At 48.7% G+C, this 18,332-nt stretch overlaps 1 protein-coding gene across 6 annotated transcripts in view; it reads left to right on the top strand.

Moving 5' to 3' along the window:
* Window positions 1-18,332, top strand: part of LOC106749201 (protein turtle homolog B-like) — a 390,009-nt gene that overhangs the window by 202,271 nt on the left and 169,406 nt on the right. Inside the window, exon 1 of one of the 6 annotated variants that reach the window (XM_014628443.1) lies at window positions 16,631-16,693. The exons of the other annotated variants lie outside the window; for them this stretch is intronic. Coding sequence (XP_014483929.1) covers window positions 16,657-16,693 — 37 coding nt within the window. The 5' untranslated portion in view covers window positions 16,631-16,656. Of the gene's footprint in view, window positions 1-16,630; window positions 16,694-18,332 lie in introns of those variants that run through there. 6 annotated transcript variants of the gene reach the window in all.

The following is an 18,332-nucleotide window of genomic DNA, read 5'->3' as shown; positions in this document are numbered from 1 at the left end:
TCGACGACGTTTTACGACGTTCCGCGTAGGAGAGGGAGATCGTTCGTCTCGGCGACAAAATCTTTTTCGAAGTTCGACGCCGGAGTAAAACGTGTCCCTTGCGGGAGCCCGATTTTTCAATCGAACTGTCGCTCGTGGAAATCGAGAGATGTGAACGACAGAGAGAGAGAGAGAGAGAGAGAGCTTCTCGACGATACATTTTGATTACCGTCGCTCGCTGGAAATTACGCGCGCGGGACGTGGCGAGTGATTGAAATAGTCGGACGGATAATCGAAGCCAGCAGCCACCGTCGCCGGATCGCCTATCCGTGGGGTAGCGAGTGCCTCTTCCGCGAGACAAATGCGGACCGACGGTAAACCGCCGCCGTAGTATTCCCACGGGATGCTCCTTTCGGGTGGGATGGATTTATTCATTCGACTACTCGTGCCTGATTATCGGCACGAATCGAGTCCTCCCTGTCGCCCGCACGCGCGCGCGATGTTCGGACCGGGAATATTCATGGCGACACGTATTTCGCTTCGGACTACTTATTCCTGGATAAATTCACCTATCCATTTATTCACCCGTTCTCGCGCAGCGATGTTTCTCGGTTAGCGGTAGCGCGGGGAGATCGCGCTCTTGGCGACAACGACACGAGTAAATCGGTCGTATATTTGAACATGTATACACGCACACATGTACACACACGCCCGACAATGTCGACTCGACACGAGACTCGCATCTCGTGAGAAATGGATTTATTTATCGCATTTCTTTATTTACGCCCACGCTTATCAAGACGGTTTGACATCGTCGTGCAGGAATATTTCAGGTTGCCCAAGTGTCAACGCTTCCTCCCTCAGGATAAAAACGCGTCGAGGTCTTCCGAATAAGAAATATTTGTATTATTAATATGGGCGGATGTACATATTCCGTCGGGTGGGGGCGGGGGGGGAGCGGCGATCAATTTGTCAGAGGCGAAGTCAACGAGTATTTTGCTTCCCTTCGCAAAGTGGTCCAATTAATTAGTACCGACTGTTACCTCCGCGAGTCCGGAACGGATTTAATTATTGGCGTTGGTTACCGCCCAATTTATCGTTAATCCGTCGATCAATCGCCAGATTTTCTCCTCGGGAACCGAGTTTCTCTCTCTCTCTCTCTCTCTCTCTCTCTCTCTCTCTCTCTCTCTTTCTCTCTCTTCGAGGACGTCAACGAGAGGACGCAGTTTTAAACGACGCAGCGTTGAATCGCGTTGAGATCGCTCAAGGACGGGAGCGCACGAAACGAAAAGAAAGGGGCCAAATATTGTTATTATTACATGATTAAATTATTACCATTCGTGATACCGACTATTTACAATTGATAGCAATCAGCGTGCGCGCTATTAACCCTTAGCTGACACACGTCAAAATAATAACGTACGTACTATAGGGGGTATTTTGGACCCCAGCGAGAAAAAATGTGTATAATTGTTTTATTTATCAATATTGGGTCAAGCCTCGACTAATACTACGTGACGCCACAGAACCAAATTTGGCGCGCAATTATGAAAAATTTACATTCAAAAACACTCTGGGGTACTTTTAACCCCGTCTGTCAGCTAAGGGTTAAACTATCAAGAAACAAATTCCAATTGCGATTTAGATTCCGTTTGCACGGTAAATTTGTTTGTTCAGGCGCATCTCAGAAATGATGTCATCGCGTTATTGAAAGAGAGCTTCCCCACTTTGAGCTATGTCTCATCTGTCAAATGAAGATGGAGAAATAAAAATAGAATGAAAGTAGGAAAAATGAAAATAAATATAAGTAAAAGTGCAAGAGGAGATAGACAAGAAGAATTGGCTGGATATTAGATATTACAGATAAAGAGAGAAAGAGAGAGAGAGAGAGAGAGACGCAGCGGCTTTTCCTCCAATTTATTTCAGCGAGATAACGACTAGCGAGTGACAAACGACTGTTTACGGGAATCATTTTCTTCGGAATCGTTATGCGGCTCGGAATCGGGCAGCAACGTTACGTCCTCGACGCGGAGGAGCTGCACGGAAGACTATCGAGAAACTCTGGAGGTGGCTCGGAGGACGGGGGGAAGGGGTTTCACTAGAACTCGTAACTGCAGTCCGATTAAAGTGTTCCAACACGTTTCGTACTTCGTTCTTGTTCCCCGGTAGGTTCCAGCTTGCGCCTGTCACCCTTAGATTCTTCTCTAACCCCTTCGCCGTTTCTCCTCGTGCCTCGCTCTCCTTTCCCCCCATCATGCTTTACGACGCTACGTCACGGTATACACACACNTTTTCTTCCCCCCCCCCCCTTCCTCCTGCTGATATCGCAACTGTTCGGCGCGAGTTCGACGCCGATTGTTAAACTCGCTCCTCCCGGCTCCTCGGAAAAGTTCCGCGCCAAGTCGATGTATACGGTGTCGCATTCTTTGGCCTTAACGATCAAACTTATCCGGCGCTTCGACGACTATGCGAAAGACGACAAGCCGGCGCTAACGCCGGCGATCGGTGGGTTCTCGAACGGTTGTAACGGCGTTGTTCTCGCCGCGACGAGCCACGAGCGATCGACGAAACGTTTCCCCGTCGTCGGGGAAGCGCGTCGTCGTTCAGCGTGTCGGAAGATCAATTTAAGGGGACTTTCTGGGTCATTTTAGCACCGTTCAGACCAGAGGCTCCCCGTAGCGCAGCAACTCACGGAGAAGAACGAATTTATTTATTATTTAAACATCCTCTCGTGTGTCAACGTCTCTGAGACGTATCTCAATCGGATATCGTGAATTTCAGCCACACTTTACGGGACGATAGAAAACCATGCGCGTATATTATTATTATTTTATTATTGTTATCTCGCATCTGATCTTTCTAACTTCGTTATAGTAAAGATATCAATTCGAAATCTATCGCTCACTTCGTAACAATCCAATCGACGCGTCTCGTGTGCGATGAAAAATTGGTCCGAATTGTAAAATGTAACTTGCGCTTTCGTTCCCGTATGTATATGTGTGTGTTGTGATACATTTGATTACCGATAGAGGATTCCAACTGTGCGGATGAACCTCCGGTGGCGGTAACGCGGCATATAAGTGAGCCCCGCGATAAATGCTGACTGCCGTTCCGGCTCGGAAAAACATATGGAAATTACGAAATTATTCTGATAAAGTGCGCACGCTTCTTTATTTGAAAGGCAGATCCGTACGGACTCGCACGGGGACGAAAGAATAATTTCACCGATGTGCCGCGCCTGTTTTGAATGTCACGCGTACACGTAAGCGGGCTCCGCTTTTAACCCGCTCCTTATCCACGTTATTTCATTTCCGCGATATTTACGCATATGTTTCTCTCTCTCTCTCTCTCCCTCTCTTTCTCTCTCTCTCTCTCTGTGAAATCCGCTAACCGTAACCGACAATTTTACGAGCGGCTCACTTTACGGTCCACCTAATAAAAAGTCGAGCCCGCAGGACGCATAAAGTTGACGCGCTCGCGTAAAGTAAAACTGAATTATTTAATACTTTCCTGTTCTGCTCTAATAAGATCAATCGGTATTGTGTTTTCTGCACGAGCGATCGCGCGCACTCGCGTGCTACTCTCCGTAAAATAGAGAAATGCTATTTCGTCCTAACGATCCTAATGTTCGAAAATGCTTATACAACTATTTTTATACCGTATTTATTTATCTGCAAGTCTGACAGTATATTTCTCATAGTTACGAACAGATACACTCAAAAGTGACGGTAGCGGTAACAGCAGCGAAATCTCATTAGCCAATTCGATCTTTATTGTTACTACTGAAAGATAATTATTACGGATAAAATATATTATATACTAACACCATAAAGATTCTGTTAAAAAAATACACTAAATTTCTGGTCAGGAACGTAAATCTTAGTATAGCATTATGGTGTAATCTAGTTAATATTCTTCGCTGTCTGATATTTAAGAAACAACGACTTTGGCTGTTCCTACTTCAAAGACACATTTCAGCTGCCACAGCCAAATTTTAGCCTCCACAGTTTATTCCTTCTCGGAGTATATGCAATTCTACGTCATATATTATAATAATTTCGCGTATTTACAAGATGTGGTCCAAACCGCCGAGGTCGTTTATCTGCAAGAACATTTCGGCGAACATCGCGGACACTCTCTCTCCACCGCACTCTTGGTTTTGTTTTGCCATGCTTCGCCATAACTCTGAGTCGTAGGTACTTGACACCCATGAAGTTGAGAAAATTCCCATTAAAACCGGCAAGTAGAAGGACGCGATGACAAAGCCAAAGAGACAGCCTCGTTTGTAATCGTCCAATATAGCGTTGTACGAGTACTTCCGGATATCCCGGAAACCTTCTTGCAGCAAACAGTTCGTCAGCTCGATGTGATAAGCCGTCAAGATGTCGAATAAGTTCTCCCGCATCATGCTGTTCGTGCAGCTGAGATAGAGAAACGTGGAGAGATCAATGACGGGCCTGCCGTACCTCAGAAGCGCGAAGTCGATCAGCATCGCGCTAATCTGCCCGTCATTATGGGTCTTGAAGAGCACGTTGCCCAATGTAGCGTCGCCGTGACAGATCGTGGACAACGGCTCCGACGGCTCGGCCACCCGCATCATCACGTTTTCGAACATGTTCAAGAACACAGCCTCCATTTTCTCGCAAAAGTTCGCATCATGGCCGTGATCACGAAGATATCTCACCACTCGTGACGACGACGTGTTGATGAACTGCTTCATCCATTTTCCCGTCGTCTCGTCGAACCTGGTCTCCTTGATTTTATCCACGATACGGAAGAACTCGGCCCGGTTTTTCTCCTTCATGACATACCCTTTAGCGTGAAACCGTCCCAACTCGCGCACTACCGCTAATATATATGCGTAAGGAGCGTCGTAGTTGTACGGGCAGGCCTCGAATCCGAGTTTCCCGACGTCCTCGAGGGCGATCACCCAGTCGGTGGACGTCAACTGCAACGGTTCGTAGCTGTAGAAGTATCTCGGAAAGTTCTCATCCAGGCGGCGGTATATCTGATAGAACAAGATCTCGTTGCTGAACTGAGAGCCCACAGATACACTATCGCAGCCCGTGGATTTCTTGATTACGAAGGAGCATGCTTCGCTCAGTTGGTTCAGGTTGTTCGTGTACTTCACGCATACGAAATATACGTTAGACATTATACGGTGGAAAGACCTGACCAACTCGTAACGTATGTCCACCACGTGCGAGCCGATGCTCTCGGCAATCTTCGGTACCACCGAATTCAGCCACTTTTTGTCCTCGGACATTCTCTTGCGTGTTCTCGGTGCGCCTCGTGATGTAGCACTAACGTTTAAGCAATACTCGTCCGAACGAGAATATACGATACTGACCGATATGACTCGTCATTTGTATCACGCCTTCGACAATAAGAGCACTTTTAACGTGAGTGATAACTGGTTGTAACGAACACGCGCTGATACTCCGCTGACAGTTCTAAGTATTCGGTATATTGAACGTGACCTCCCTGTCAACTGATATTCTCGTCATTAAGAGACAAAAATTATTTGATTTATCATTCGCTCGCATACATTCTTATCATGTGTACACTGTGACATACATCACACACATGTTTTCTATGTGCTTTGTACACAGGAAATAACTAGTCTTAAATCAGTGAAGCAGCTTTTAATCCAGGTTTCGAATTACCGTCAAACTTTTGCTGCCACTTTTAAACGCAGTGCGGATCAACTTGTGAGATTTTCACAAGTTTTGCATTATTTTGAGTTATGGGCGATACGTTCTCAATAAAGTTCGATACGTCGGCAGGAATATCGACGCAGCCCCGACCAGACTAATTTGCAACCGATCGCTTCTTTTGTCTCGGCAAGAAGCGGAAATGCGAGGCGGACTTTGCGAAGAGCGGGAGACCGCGTATTAATGCATCGTAATATTGCGAAACCGCTATCTAGTCACGTATGTCAACACGATGTGCAATTACACGTGGAAACATTGCTTGTTATTGACTCATAACCGTGTCTGGTGGAATCAATAACCGCAACCGGCGGCCGATGCAAAAATATAGCGCGCGTGGGGGAAAAAAATCACCGGCGTTTAGGCGCTCGTGAAACTGCATCGGTCATTATAACGCGATTGATAAAATCAATTGTCACGTGTCGGACCGATTGAGACCGCGCTCGGTCCTGCGTTTTTATTTCGAAAAATTACAGCCCCGAGCAACGACCGAAGTGCGGTTTCAACAGTGTTCATCAGTTTCACTCCGATAATCACTCGGTTTTGGCGCGCTAGATTTGTAATTACATTACGCGATATTTTCGCGTCTATCTACCGACCGTTTGCAAAAAAACAAAAAAAAAACGCGACAACAGCTGCGAAGTGTTAATAAAATTATGAAGCACGAGAAACAATGTTTATCTGGGCGTTGTGTGTTCGTATGCATTACGAAGTAACGCCAAAAAATTTGCGCGAATGCAAAATTGAACAATTAATTTCGCCGACAATTAATATTGGATTAAAACGTTCCGACGAAAATACCTCGGTTAAAATCTGTTAGAACATTTCATATTTTATTCGCACATATCGCTAATTTTCCTTTTTCCACGGCTATTTCGCTAGCCGGCGAGCGAAGATTTCAGGTCGCGTCGATCGATCGCGGCTTCTGTCCGGGGAGATTACATTTGCATCTAATTGCGCGACCGAAGGGCGGAAAAAGTGCAGTTGAAGTAAACAGTAGTGGCGCTCGTGGGGAGAGCTTTCGGAGCGAAATGCGCGCACCGAAAATTCTTAAGTGGTTTTGTCCGGATAGCGCATGTAAATAACGCAGTTCCGTTATCCCGTCGCGCCGGAGAAATATTCGCGGTAAGGGAAATCACGTAGGCGAATCGAAGTCCATCCATCCGGAAGGTATTACCGCCGACACGCAAAGACGCGCGTACGCATTGCATACGTAAATAACCGGTGACGTAAAATATTGTTTCTACGAATTCGCGGTGATACGTGAGCAGCTTTCCGCGCCCGGCAGGTCCGCATGTACCGCCGACTCCGCGACTCGACGAGTACTTTAATTTCATTCCAAAATTACGAAGTCGTGGGAAAAAATCGGGGACATCATGGCGAAACTCTTTACCCGAACGTGATGAAGAAATTATCATCAGGTGAAATCGCGTGCAGTTCTTAGGATTCAAGTCTGCAATAATCCTGCGAATCGTCCGCCTCCTGGAAACTTTTCTGCGAGATATCTCCGGCTGATTTTGCGGTCACTCCTCGGCGGATTAACCAATACGGCCGAACGAAAAAAAAATAAAACAAGAGACATTCCCCGTGAAATTGATTGCGATGTATTTTGACTCTCATTTGCTACGAGCATGCTCCGAAGGGAGAAGCTTTTGGATCGCGTGTAGGCAAACGGAATAAGAATTCCACAGCGAGAAGGAAGTCGACGTTTTTCCGGTCAGGTAAAGCGCGTCCCCGGGGGTATCGAGGGTGCCGCTCTCGGATGAAAATGGCATTCGCGTTTCCCGCTACGCGGAGAGAACGTGGTTACGTGCTGTTTCTTCCCGGGGAGAAATTTCGCGCAATCGCGGCTGACGTTTCTAAATAACGCAATCGTTCGCACAGAAGCTGGATGTTGCAGGGGGCTTCCCGGCGTGGTAGGAATTGGAAATTAATCTGCACCCTCTCTCTAGCCGATCGAACGATCTTCATTTCTCGTAAAAAATCACAAGAAGAATGCTTCATCGTTAGCAAAACAGCGTTCGCACATTTCCTGAAATTACATCGGTCGCATTTCGCGATGTTACGCGGTAAATATCGACTTCGAGCCACAATTGAGCGGGAAAACATTGAGATTTAAAATGTTTAGTAAAAATGAACGAAACCAAAAGCACCGAATTAATTTGCATGCCTAATGCAATGCGCTAAATGGTTAATTGTCCGCACGTGCAAACGGGAGACCCGCGGCCTTTTCGCCCGACCTAACCTAACGCGCGCGATACGGCGTATCGAAATTTTCTCTCAATAATGCATCCCCGGGCCGGGAATTTATTTCGCTGCGCGTTAAAAGCGCATTAAAGCCCCGTGTCCCGAAAATGCCCGGCGTTCCCGTTCCCATGCTGATAGCGCGGCCGAAAATGCCGAGAGAGGTGCGGCTACTCTCCGGATCTGCCGGACATGGTACATTCTACACTCCCCCTCCCCTTCCCCCCCGCCGCCCGGTTTTAGGCACGTTTCGGGGCTCGGATGATGGAAAAACGTCTCCCCGCGCGACTTTGCCGGGTAAAGGGATTTTGCATAATCGCCGGTGACGTTGCATTTAAGTGGCTCGCTCGGTAAGCGGCGGCTGGTGGCAACTCTCGGGGCCGCGTCGCTATCTAAATAGCGTAATACGTGGCAGTTTTAACGAGAGGGGAACTTCGGCCACGTCGGTGGAAACTTTCGGCGTTGCGCGACGCTTTTTAAATTTTGATATCAGCGCCGCCGCTATCCGGTCGCGCGGATTTCGTATTACGGCCCGCCGGACGCCGACCGCAACGAATTCCGGAAGTTTCACGCTCGTCCCACGTGCGCTCCTTCCGTAGCCGCTGCTGTTTAGTTCGCGCTCATATCTCGATCGCGTCATTAGTAACACCGTCCGGCAAAATTTGGCCATTCTTTATTTCTTGAACAGTTCGTTCCCATGTATTTTTGCTTGCTAAACACGAATCCGTTAGCCAATTTTATCAGCTGGCGCATCATTATTTTGAGTCAAAGTGGCGTCAAAATGGTAAAAACGATTTTGAGGGTTTTCAAATGGTTGACGTTGCAGCACCGGTGGTAAATTTTTCCCCCAAATTTCGTTAACGCCACGTAAAAGTGTCGGCGGGAAATTAGTTGTCCATATAGTACGATTGAAATTTAGTTACCAGACCCAATTTTTAGCTATGGCAGCTAATCCTTGCGACTACAGTCGTGCACGGAAAGAAAGAATTAGTTCCTACAGCTGGAAATTAGATCTAGTTACTAAATTTCGCTTGTATCATACGAATTAGCTAGCTTTTAGCTGTGGAAGTTAATTTTTTTCCCATGTATCCACAATAGCTACAATATCGCTTTCTTCTCTCTGCGTATTACTCAAACATTCACGTCAACTGTTTAAACGTCCATTCATTTTGTTGTGTATATTGTTCGAACGCGATAAGCGAGTGATTCTATGCATACAAATAAATGTTTACTTTATCTTACGTTGCAGGAAAAATAAAGTCGCCACAAGTGTTTAATTAAGATAAACGGTGGCTAAGAGATAAAACCGTCCGCGTAAGATTCTCTCTCTCTCTCTCCTTTTCTCTCTCTCTCGCTCGCTCGCTCGCATTCGCACCGAATGACGATTTATCCCGTGATATTTCGCGACCGCATTCGCGTAAGTCCGTTTCTCCGCGGAATATATAATTAAGAAGAACGGAGAAAGAGAAAGAGCGAGATAGAGAGAGAGAGAGAGAGAGAGGGAAGACGATATTGCCACGTACTTTTCCCGTGCGAACAATTCTCTGTCGAAAATTCCGCAAAACATAACAATGACTGGCGTTAAGGAGAGGACTGCCGGCTACGCGGGACGAATCGAGCCAGATTAAATTTCCATTGCAAATTTCATTCAACAGACTGCCTCGTACCTCACTAGCACTCCCTCTCCTCCCCATTCTCCTATCTATCCGTCTCTCCCTTTCTCTCTTCTCTCACTGGATCTCTCTCCCTCTCTCTTTTCCCCTCTTTCGACCGCTTTTCCGCTCTCAACAACGTGACGACAATTCAACGCGTCGTCGTCTCCCGACAAGATGAACGAGGCGGCTGGTATTTACGCGAGGGTCGATGAAGCGTTTGCGGGATGAGCGTCGAGTCGCTGCTGTATATCTATGCGTCGTTACCTACTTTCTTTGTCGAAGACGAAGAAGGTTGTCGCCCAGCACCTGCGAGATAAACGATATCCGCCTACGAGAAGGAGAGAGAGATGGAAAGAGAGCAGATATTCGTCTCGAGGCCGCGTCGCAACCGACATTGACGCGTTTACGACCTGCGACCGCGAACGAGATGACTGAGGTCTGCCTTGGCAGATCCGAGACTAAGCGCGGCCGAAGTACGCGAGTTAACAGTTATCGTCTAAAGTATGCCGAATTTCGATACCCGATGCCGGCTGGCTTCTCGGCGGTCTTCTTCTTATCAATACCGCCTTGTGGCGACGGCGATAACGAGAGGAGCTGCTTCTCGAGTTACTCTTAGCCGTCTAATACCGGTGGTGAGGATGGGAAGACCTCGTTAGACTAACGAGCCCTGAAAAATACGCGCTTTCTTGCGTTATCCCGGGCGAAAAAGCCCGCAGCCTCGGACTATTCAATGAAGACTTAATGACGCGTTCACAGGTGGCCTTTGTTCCCCACGGACACGGTCTGTCACCGTCGCGCGTCATCGTTGCTTCCGGCGTTGGCAAAAATCGCGATTGTCCGTGGTCAGCCGGGGACGTCGAGGATAATTCCGAGCGATCGCGAGGGAGGGCGGGTGTGACGAAATAATCGAGTACACGGGGAATCTTCATCGCGATCCGGACGTATCCTCGCACGCTCGTCGGGCCGGGTCGAGCGGAGACACGGAAAGCAGGTCGCGCGAGTTTCGTGAATTTCGCGGAACAAATAACGCGATCGGCCGAGCCGGCACTGTCGCGAAAGTGAAAATTAATCCGATCGGCCGTACGGGAAATCAATTCCATAATAAATCTCCCCCGGGCGGATCGTAAATAATATCGCGCCCCGTGCGAGCCACGAGATAGCGTTGGCGCAACGGCGCGACAAAGAAATATGACACCCCACGGTCAAGCTTATTTATCGACGAAATATCGTCCCGGTTTCGAGCGGTGCTTTTCGCCTCTCCGCACGGAGATCCTCGGCTGGAACACTTTGCATTCGCCCNCCCCCCGTGTTCCTCGAAAATCCTCGGCGCGCCAAGTGATCGTAAAACTCGTAGCTTGACTCTCTTTCTCCCTCTCGTAACGTATCTCGAATAGAGAAGCATTATTTTTACGTCGCGATTACAAATTACCGGAAGCGTCTGGACATATTGGCCAGACCCGGGGAACATCGTCCGGATATATCCGGATTGATAAGAACTTTCTTATTGGGCTAAACGAAACGTGCGCGAGCTCCCTCGATGAGAATGGACGTTCAATTTTCGGATCGATTCGCGGCGGGCGCGCCATATAGAACGGAGAGAGATCGACACAGTGGCGGAGACCGGTCTAACGTTGAATAACGTAACACGCCGGATTGGAAATAGATCGGAAAAGAGATATCATCGGGGAAAATACAGAAACCGAGTGGCCGTTCGCGATTCGCCATTCGAGCAATTCGATCGACAAGAGACGAGAGAGAAAGAACGAATTCATTTCGTCGGCGTCTCGAGACCTCTTCCTCGGTAGCGAAGCGAACAAAATTATCGTCCGCCGAGTGAACGGACAACCAGCCGAACAATCAACGATCCGTTAGGACGACCCCCGTCGCCGAACTTGCATCGTTCTCTCACGCGAACGCTCGATTTACGCTCTCTCGCAACGCGTCCACCCGCGATTCGGCGCGCTATCGCGATCGCCCCGAAAATAATGCGATTACGTTGTTTCCCCGGGTAATCACCGTTAACACTACGAAAACGATCCATTACGGGCGTATACACACGCGCGGCAACGAATGTGTTACATAGTGTGTCTCGTTACACGTTATTTATTACGTCACCCTCGGTACCCGCCCCCCCCCTCCCTGGTAATTCCCGCAACGTTTGATTTAAAGCAACGACCATTCCGGACGACATTTATTTTCCATTAAGACGCGTCTTACCGCAAACAATATAAAATCGTTTACCGCCGGCACACACGCACACACACACACACACATACACCGGTGAGCTCCCCCGCGACGACTATAATACATTAGCCAGCGCGGCAAGCGAGCTTGTATCCGCCGCTATCGCGGCGAATCTGACCTCTCCCCCGGGCAATTATTCTAACCCGCGGCGAATCGTTAGTAGCCGCGCGTGTCGGACGCGTGCGATTCCTCGCGATCAATCGGCAACGTCGACCCTTAACGCGCGCGCGCCCCGTAATCTCAGACTCGCCGATAAACGGCTAAAGTTCGCGGGCGCGCTTCTCACCGCTACGTTCGAGCAACCTTACCTCACCCCCTTCCCCCCTCTCCGTCCCGGGCCGCAGCTATCGGAATTGCATTGCGGCGAGGACTACTAATGCCGGGACCAATTTACTTGCGGGAGGAAAGGGGGCACAGAGAAGCGGGGAAAATTTAGGATGAGTATAAGTTTTCGTGCCAGCTTCCCCCCCCCCCCCCCCTTCCCGGTCCGTGTTGTCGATATCGAGGAAACTTCCGGGGGGTGGTCTCGCGCCGTGGTTTCACACTTGTTTCGACTTGTTCTCTCCCGCGTACTTTCTTAATTTATGAACCGATCTCGGCAGCGGTTTATAACCGGACGATCGAAAGTTCGCGTTCACATGAGTCAAAAGCACGTACCGATTTTGTGTTTAGTTCGTCAGTAGGATCATAATTTACGGTAAAGCAATAATGAAATGAAAGAGAGAGAGAGAGAGAGAGAGAGAGGAAGACGAAACGACGTACGACGATGGGGTGGGTTGAAGAGACGACTAGGGGTTACGGTTCGCCGCCAGTCTATTCTACGGGACGTTTAAGCAAAAGTTGGGAATCTGAATTTTAAAACAGAAAGAGAGAGAGAGAGAGAGAAGGAGAGACGGCGCTGTCTGGCTCTCGGCCTCGGCAAGGGTTTTCGGGGTAGATTGAAAGATAACTCTATGGCTCTCTATTTCTCTCCTGCCTTTTACCGGCGCTGCGTCCCGCCCGCCTCTCTCGCCCTATTCGGCCGTGTCTCTTTATCCCGCCCGACCTTCCATCGTCGCGGATATTTTACGAGGTGGCTTCGACTCGCGGCCCGTAAAATCTCGAAATTTAAGAGAGGATCTAGCCGCAAGGACTACGCGACCCACTTCACAGCGCGCCTCGCGCTCACCGTCGCGCGCGCACGCCTCGTTCGTCGCGAAACGCCGCGAGATCGCAGACGCCTCGGGATTACGGAAGGTGCACGGTCACACCCGTTAGATCGGTAGGTAGACAGGTAGAAGCGGTGAAGCGCGACTCGTCGAGCGGCGTAATCCGAAATTCGCCGGGGAATCGCTGATGCGTTCCGCGGCTCATCAGCCGTAATCCGATATTATCCCGGTGCCTCGGGATTTAATGGACCGTCGAGTGAGATAAACGCGTTACAAGTATCGCGATTAAACTCCTACCACTCTCCAGCGGCCGTTACCGCGAGAAGGAAGCTTGCGCGCGAGCGGATCCGCGGGCCTCGTCGCTGGCTGGGCTCGCCGTGCCGATAAATCCCGGTTTCTGCCGACGACGCGAGTCTCCACGGTGGAGACCCGTGGGCCAGGAACAAAGGCGGGAAACGAGAACGATCGGGAGATCCAAACGCGACACCGTCAAACTACCCTTTCGATCGCGGTCGGCCGCTCGCTTCCTTCCTCTCTCTCTCTCTCTCTCGCACACCAGTTATCTAACACACAAGAGGGGTTTAATAAATTTAATATAAAAAATTCAGTATAAAAGTTCGTCTTTATATACTCAATAAAAATAGGGGGGGGGGGACCTCACTGTGTGCGTGAATTTCGACCCGATTGACGCCGCGCGACAACTAGAGGAAAAGTACCAAGTACCGACGTACCGTTCTGTTTTTTAGCCTCTCCGTCCGATGGTGCCGAATTGAAATTTATGCGCGGGGCATACGAAGCGGCGAGATTCCTCTACCGAAGTGCGATTGTAGCTTCCCGAAAATTCTTACATATTTTCACGCGAGTCATTATCTTTTAACTAGTTGGAGAAATGACGTTTCGAGAAAGTTTACCCCGAAACTGACGCATCCGTAATACCCACCGGGAAATTAAGAGAAAGCGCGGAAATTCATGTACCCTACTTCAAGAGTGGCGCCACAGTTCGGTACTTTATAGCCGAGAAAATATGAATGTGTCTATTTTCCGTATCTGTGTCAGCTTTGGTATTTTTCCTCTACTTACGTCGCGTTACTGCTCGGCAACAGCCAAGATATTCACAATTCGAGCAGCAATGGAAATCGGAAATGAGATTCAGATTATTCGGAGAAAATTTGGGTCGCGCGTCCGTGTCTTAAAATGACGACATATCATCTCCTCGGTGAATTCACCGGGCTAAATCGTTGTGCGTTCATGACGGGGACGGTGGAAATTACGGAAATAAGTGCGAGATTGCGGAATCTTCGAGCGGTGGTCACATAGTGTTGACTCATAATTAAATTAACCCGAGCCCCCATTGTGTCGTCACGCGTGGTCGGTCTTTGTAACCCATTCGCTCCGCAACTTCGCCGATTCCGGCCTTCGCGCTCCCTCGGGATTTCTTGTCGTCAAATAAAACAGTGCCGCCCGAAAGCGCTTCCGCAGCGCCTTCCGCTGAATTTAATAAAGAAACTTGCCGGTTGCAAAAGCAAAGTTTTGTCCGTTATTCGTCGGCGACGTGTGTGCAGTGAGGACGCGTGTTGTACCCCCGCCTCATGTACGTGCATAAAATGTTACGTGTACAACCGCGAATTACCGACCAACTCGGCGGAACTTTATCAACGTGGCGAATTTCGGGATCAGCGCGGATCGGCAATCAGGAGTCGCATTTTTACCGGTATCGAAGTGAGCGCGTAGAAAGTTCCGCGATCGAATTCCCGTTCGCGTCGGTTGATTTTGACCCGGCGTTTAAAAGGAAATGTACAGTAAGAAAAAATTTGATAGAAAGCACTAAATGCCGAATCACGCGAATTTTGTTGCACGAACTAGAATTGAGTCAAATTGAGTAAAAATCGAGCCGGATTAACAGTTTCATATAGGAATTCGAACTACAAATTACAGTCAACAATGAAGGTTTAAGAAACAAAGATGTAATTTTATATATAACTCCCCCCACCTCTCTCTACGTGGAGAAAATATCGTGGTAAAAATGACCGCAAAATTTTATAACGTTGTACCGTGTTGGAATTGTGACTGAAATTATTATGTGTTGTAATCTTTAATGATGTGTACAATGAAGTATATCATTAAAGAATACTATATTCGTCATAATTTCAGTTATAATTCTGGGGTACGGTCCAACATTATAAAATTTTATGATAATTTTTATTACAATATTTCCTTCGTATGCTCTATCTCTTGTTGGAAAGTTAAATAAATTAGACGACAAATATGACCGATAATACGTCGGGTCGGCGTTTAAACGCTTCGTTGAATTAAATTTTGAACTCATTTTAACAATAATAATAATAATATTTCTTTATTGAACGCAGAAAATTATAAAATCAAAGAGAGAGAGAGAGAAAGAGAGTGCACAGTATAGCATCAAAAGATAAAACAATAATCATACAGCTGATTTTACTGCCTAACTTAAGTGCGTATGAGTAAATATATAAAGTAGTAAAACAAGGACTTACATAAGCTGCGATCCGATATCCACAGCCAGTGCTGAAAATTCCATAGTTTATGTCACATAAAAGCATCAAATCTTTTTGATTCCACAGCGATGCCATTGAAACTAAAGCCCCAATTATTGAAACAATACATAACACAATAGTTTCAATGACATTCGCCATTGAATGGAGAAGATTTATTTCAATTACGTTACTATTGGAAATTCCACTGATTCAACAGCATTTTTTCCTCCTACAGAAATCTCGGAAATCGAGCTCGTTTCACTCTGATTCGAGTCATCTCGAGTGGTCCCTTTTTATATCGTACAGCCCTTGAGAAACCGATCGCCATCTTATCTCTTTGAAAATTGCCTTGAAAATTGCAATCGCACGTCCGCAAAAAAGAACGTTGTTCTCTCTCTCTCTCGGCGGCTGTCGCGCGCTCGAACCTCGATATTCCCCGCCGTAAACTCGCCTCAACGTGTATAATTGATCGTAGCTCGCGGAAAGTCTTGTTCGCCGTTCGTTTCGTATCCTGCGAGAGACGCGACGACGGCTCTTCCGCGTGAATATTGTCCGACGGGGCTGATTGCGAGGAGAAGAGACGCGCCCTGGGATGACTCCCTCACGAGGAAAACGGATTAAACGGAGTATAACGGTCGGGATGGAGAAGCCGCGAATACGAAAGTCGCGAGGATAAAGTTTCGAGGGCGACCCGAGGGATACCTGACGAATATAACCGTTCGGGCACGCCTTATAAGTGTCGCTTCTCCCCCGGAGAAACAAGAGAGAGAGAGAGAGAGATTCTGCGACGCGCGCGACCCGGGCTGAGATTCAATATTTGCCGCGTCAGCCGCGCGCGTCTCCTCGCGTAATCACGGTCTAATCAAGAGCGGCGAGATTCGATTATATACTCGCCGAGTTCTCGGCAATAGGGCGTAACTAGCGTATGATAGCACGAGGCCCGGCAGCGAAGCGAGCCGGCCCTGTAACAGCGTCGCCGTAGTTGCCGGGACCGGCGACGACGACTGCCAATTATATCCCGGCGCTTTCGATCGCCCGAGACGAATAAACCGTGCGTCTGCGTACAAAGCGTAATAATTCACCGTGGGCGTTAGCTACTTTCCGCGCGGCTCGATTAGTTTAAAGCCGTGAAACGGCAAACGAGTTTGCCGAATCTGACGCGGGGATGCTCGGCTCATCGTGCGCGCGCATGGCCGAGCAAGGTAATTGCAAATTACGTTTTTAATCTTCGTGGATCCCCCCCCCCGTACCACGTTCGCGTAGAACGTGGCGCAACTCGCAGCTACACTCGCCATTTCGCAATTCGTCGCGATTAATCCGTTTGTAAAATGGTATCCCGTGAAATGGTCGGAACGACACCTCGTGTGTGTGTGTGTGTGTGTATGTGTGTGTGTGTGTAACGTGTGTCGCACGCGCGGAAATTATACGATATCATCTTGGGAGAGTGATTTCCTCGTCGCCGATCCGACGCGCGGAAGTTGTCGGGCCAATAAACAATTCTCTGAACTCCCCGAGGTGTCCGCGCGCGCGCGACGGCGACACTCCCCTCCTTCCCGCCCCGCGGAGAAGTTTATTGCCGGTTTATTCGCAGTTGGAAACACTTAACTCGGTTTATCCGAGACGAGTATAAATATTTGCGCGACTCACCGCCCGGCACCCCGCGCCCTCGCCACTGTCCCCCCGCTTTCTCGAATTAATTACGTTCGATAATATTCGCCCGCGGATCGACGATACAAGTGCGATGTGCGCACTGAGAGACCAATTTAGCTGGCTGAAACGAAATGCCTGTTCGAATGCGGGCAAACGGATGTTTCGGTTGCGAGAGCCAAATCTCGGTTCTNAAAATTGAAAAGGATTCGATTCTTCCCCCCCCCCCCAGCTTCGGTACTTTTCTCCCGGCTCTCCATTTCGGGAGGGTATGAAATTCTTCCGCTTGCGAGAAAACGGTGGTAGGTTTGGATTTTTTATCGAACAGTTCCCTCAAACCCTCCCCCTTCGGTTGTGTGTTTTTCCGGAAACGCGAGATAATTATTTATATCGCGATGTTCCGCTCAACAGTTTATTTATCGTCAATGTTACGACGCTCCCCGGTATGCGTTTAATCGAATAAAGTGTGTGGCCAGCCTCTCTCTATCTCTTTTTCTCCTCCTTCTCTTCGCCGGAAGAAATGTATTACCGAGTGCGCGCCAGTCGTGTGCACACTTTCCTTTGTCGGTGTTTCACGCAAAATGCCGAGTTCCGCGGTATCACCGCGACGTTACAACGAAAGCGTCTTCACGCAACAAACAACGACGAAAGGAGATTTCTTGTTCTCCGTGAAACAGCGGGGACGAGAGGGGGGCAAGCGAGAGCGAAGGGTCCGAGATAGACCGAGCGGCGGAGGAATGCGGGAAAACGGGATCGCTTACGCGCGTGGACAGGTTGTGCCGCTAAATGTCAAAGCGCGCAAAGAAGTGGCGCGCGGTCTAACGACTTCACTACCTGTAAACCGCGACAGTCCGCCCTCCCCCAGCCCCCTTCCCCTTTCCTTGTTCGCCACCATCGTTGTTCGTTACGTGCCGCTAATTGCGACTACCAGCTTTCATGTCGCGGCGTTTCTTTCCGCAATTTGTCGCGCAATTTACGCATCCAGCGCGCCGTAAAGTGGGTTGTTCCCTTTATGCCGGTCAAATTTTATTTATCAGTAGCAGCGCGCACTTAATTAAAAGAGCTCCCCCCTCCCTTCGCGTTCGACGTACTTTCTCATCAGCCGCATGCGCGCGTTTTCCGTCGTTCGGCGTCGGTTAGAAATTTACGTTGTCACGCACATGCCGCCACCATCTCGTCCTCCCCCCCCCCCCC

Source organism: Dinoponera quadriceps, unplaced genomic scaffold (assembly GCF_001313825.1).
Source record: "Dinoponera quadriceps isolate SergipeBrazil2010 unplaced genomic scaffold, ASM131382v1 scaffold37, whole genome shotgun sequence".
NCBI lineage: Eukaryota > Metazoa > Arthropoda > Insecta > Hymenoptera > Formicidae > Dinoponera > Dinoponera quadriceps.
This window is presented reverse-complemented; position numbering and strand designations above follow the sequence as displayed.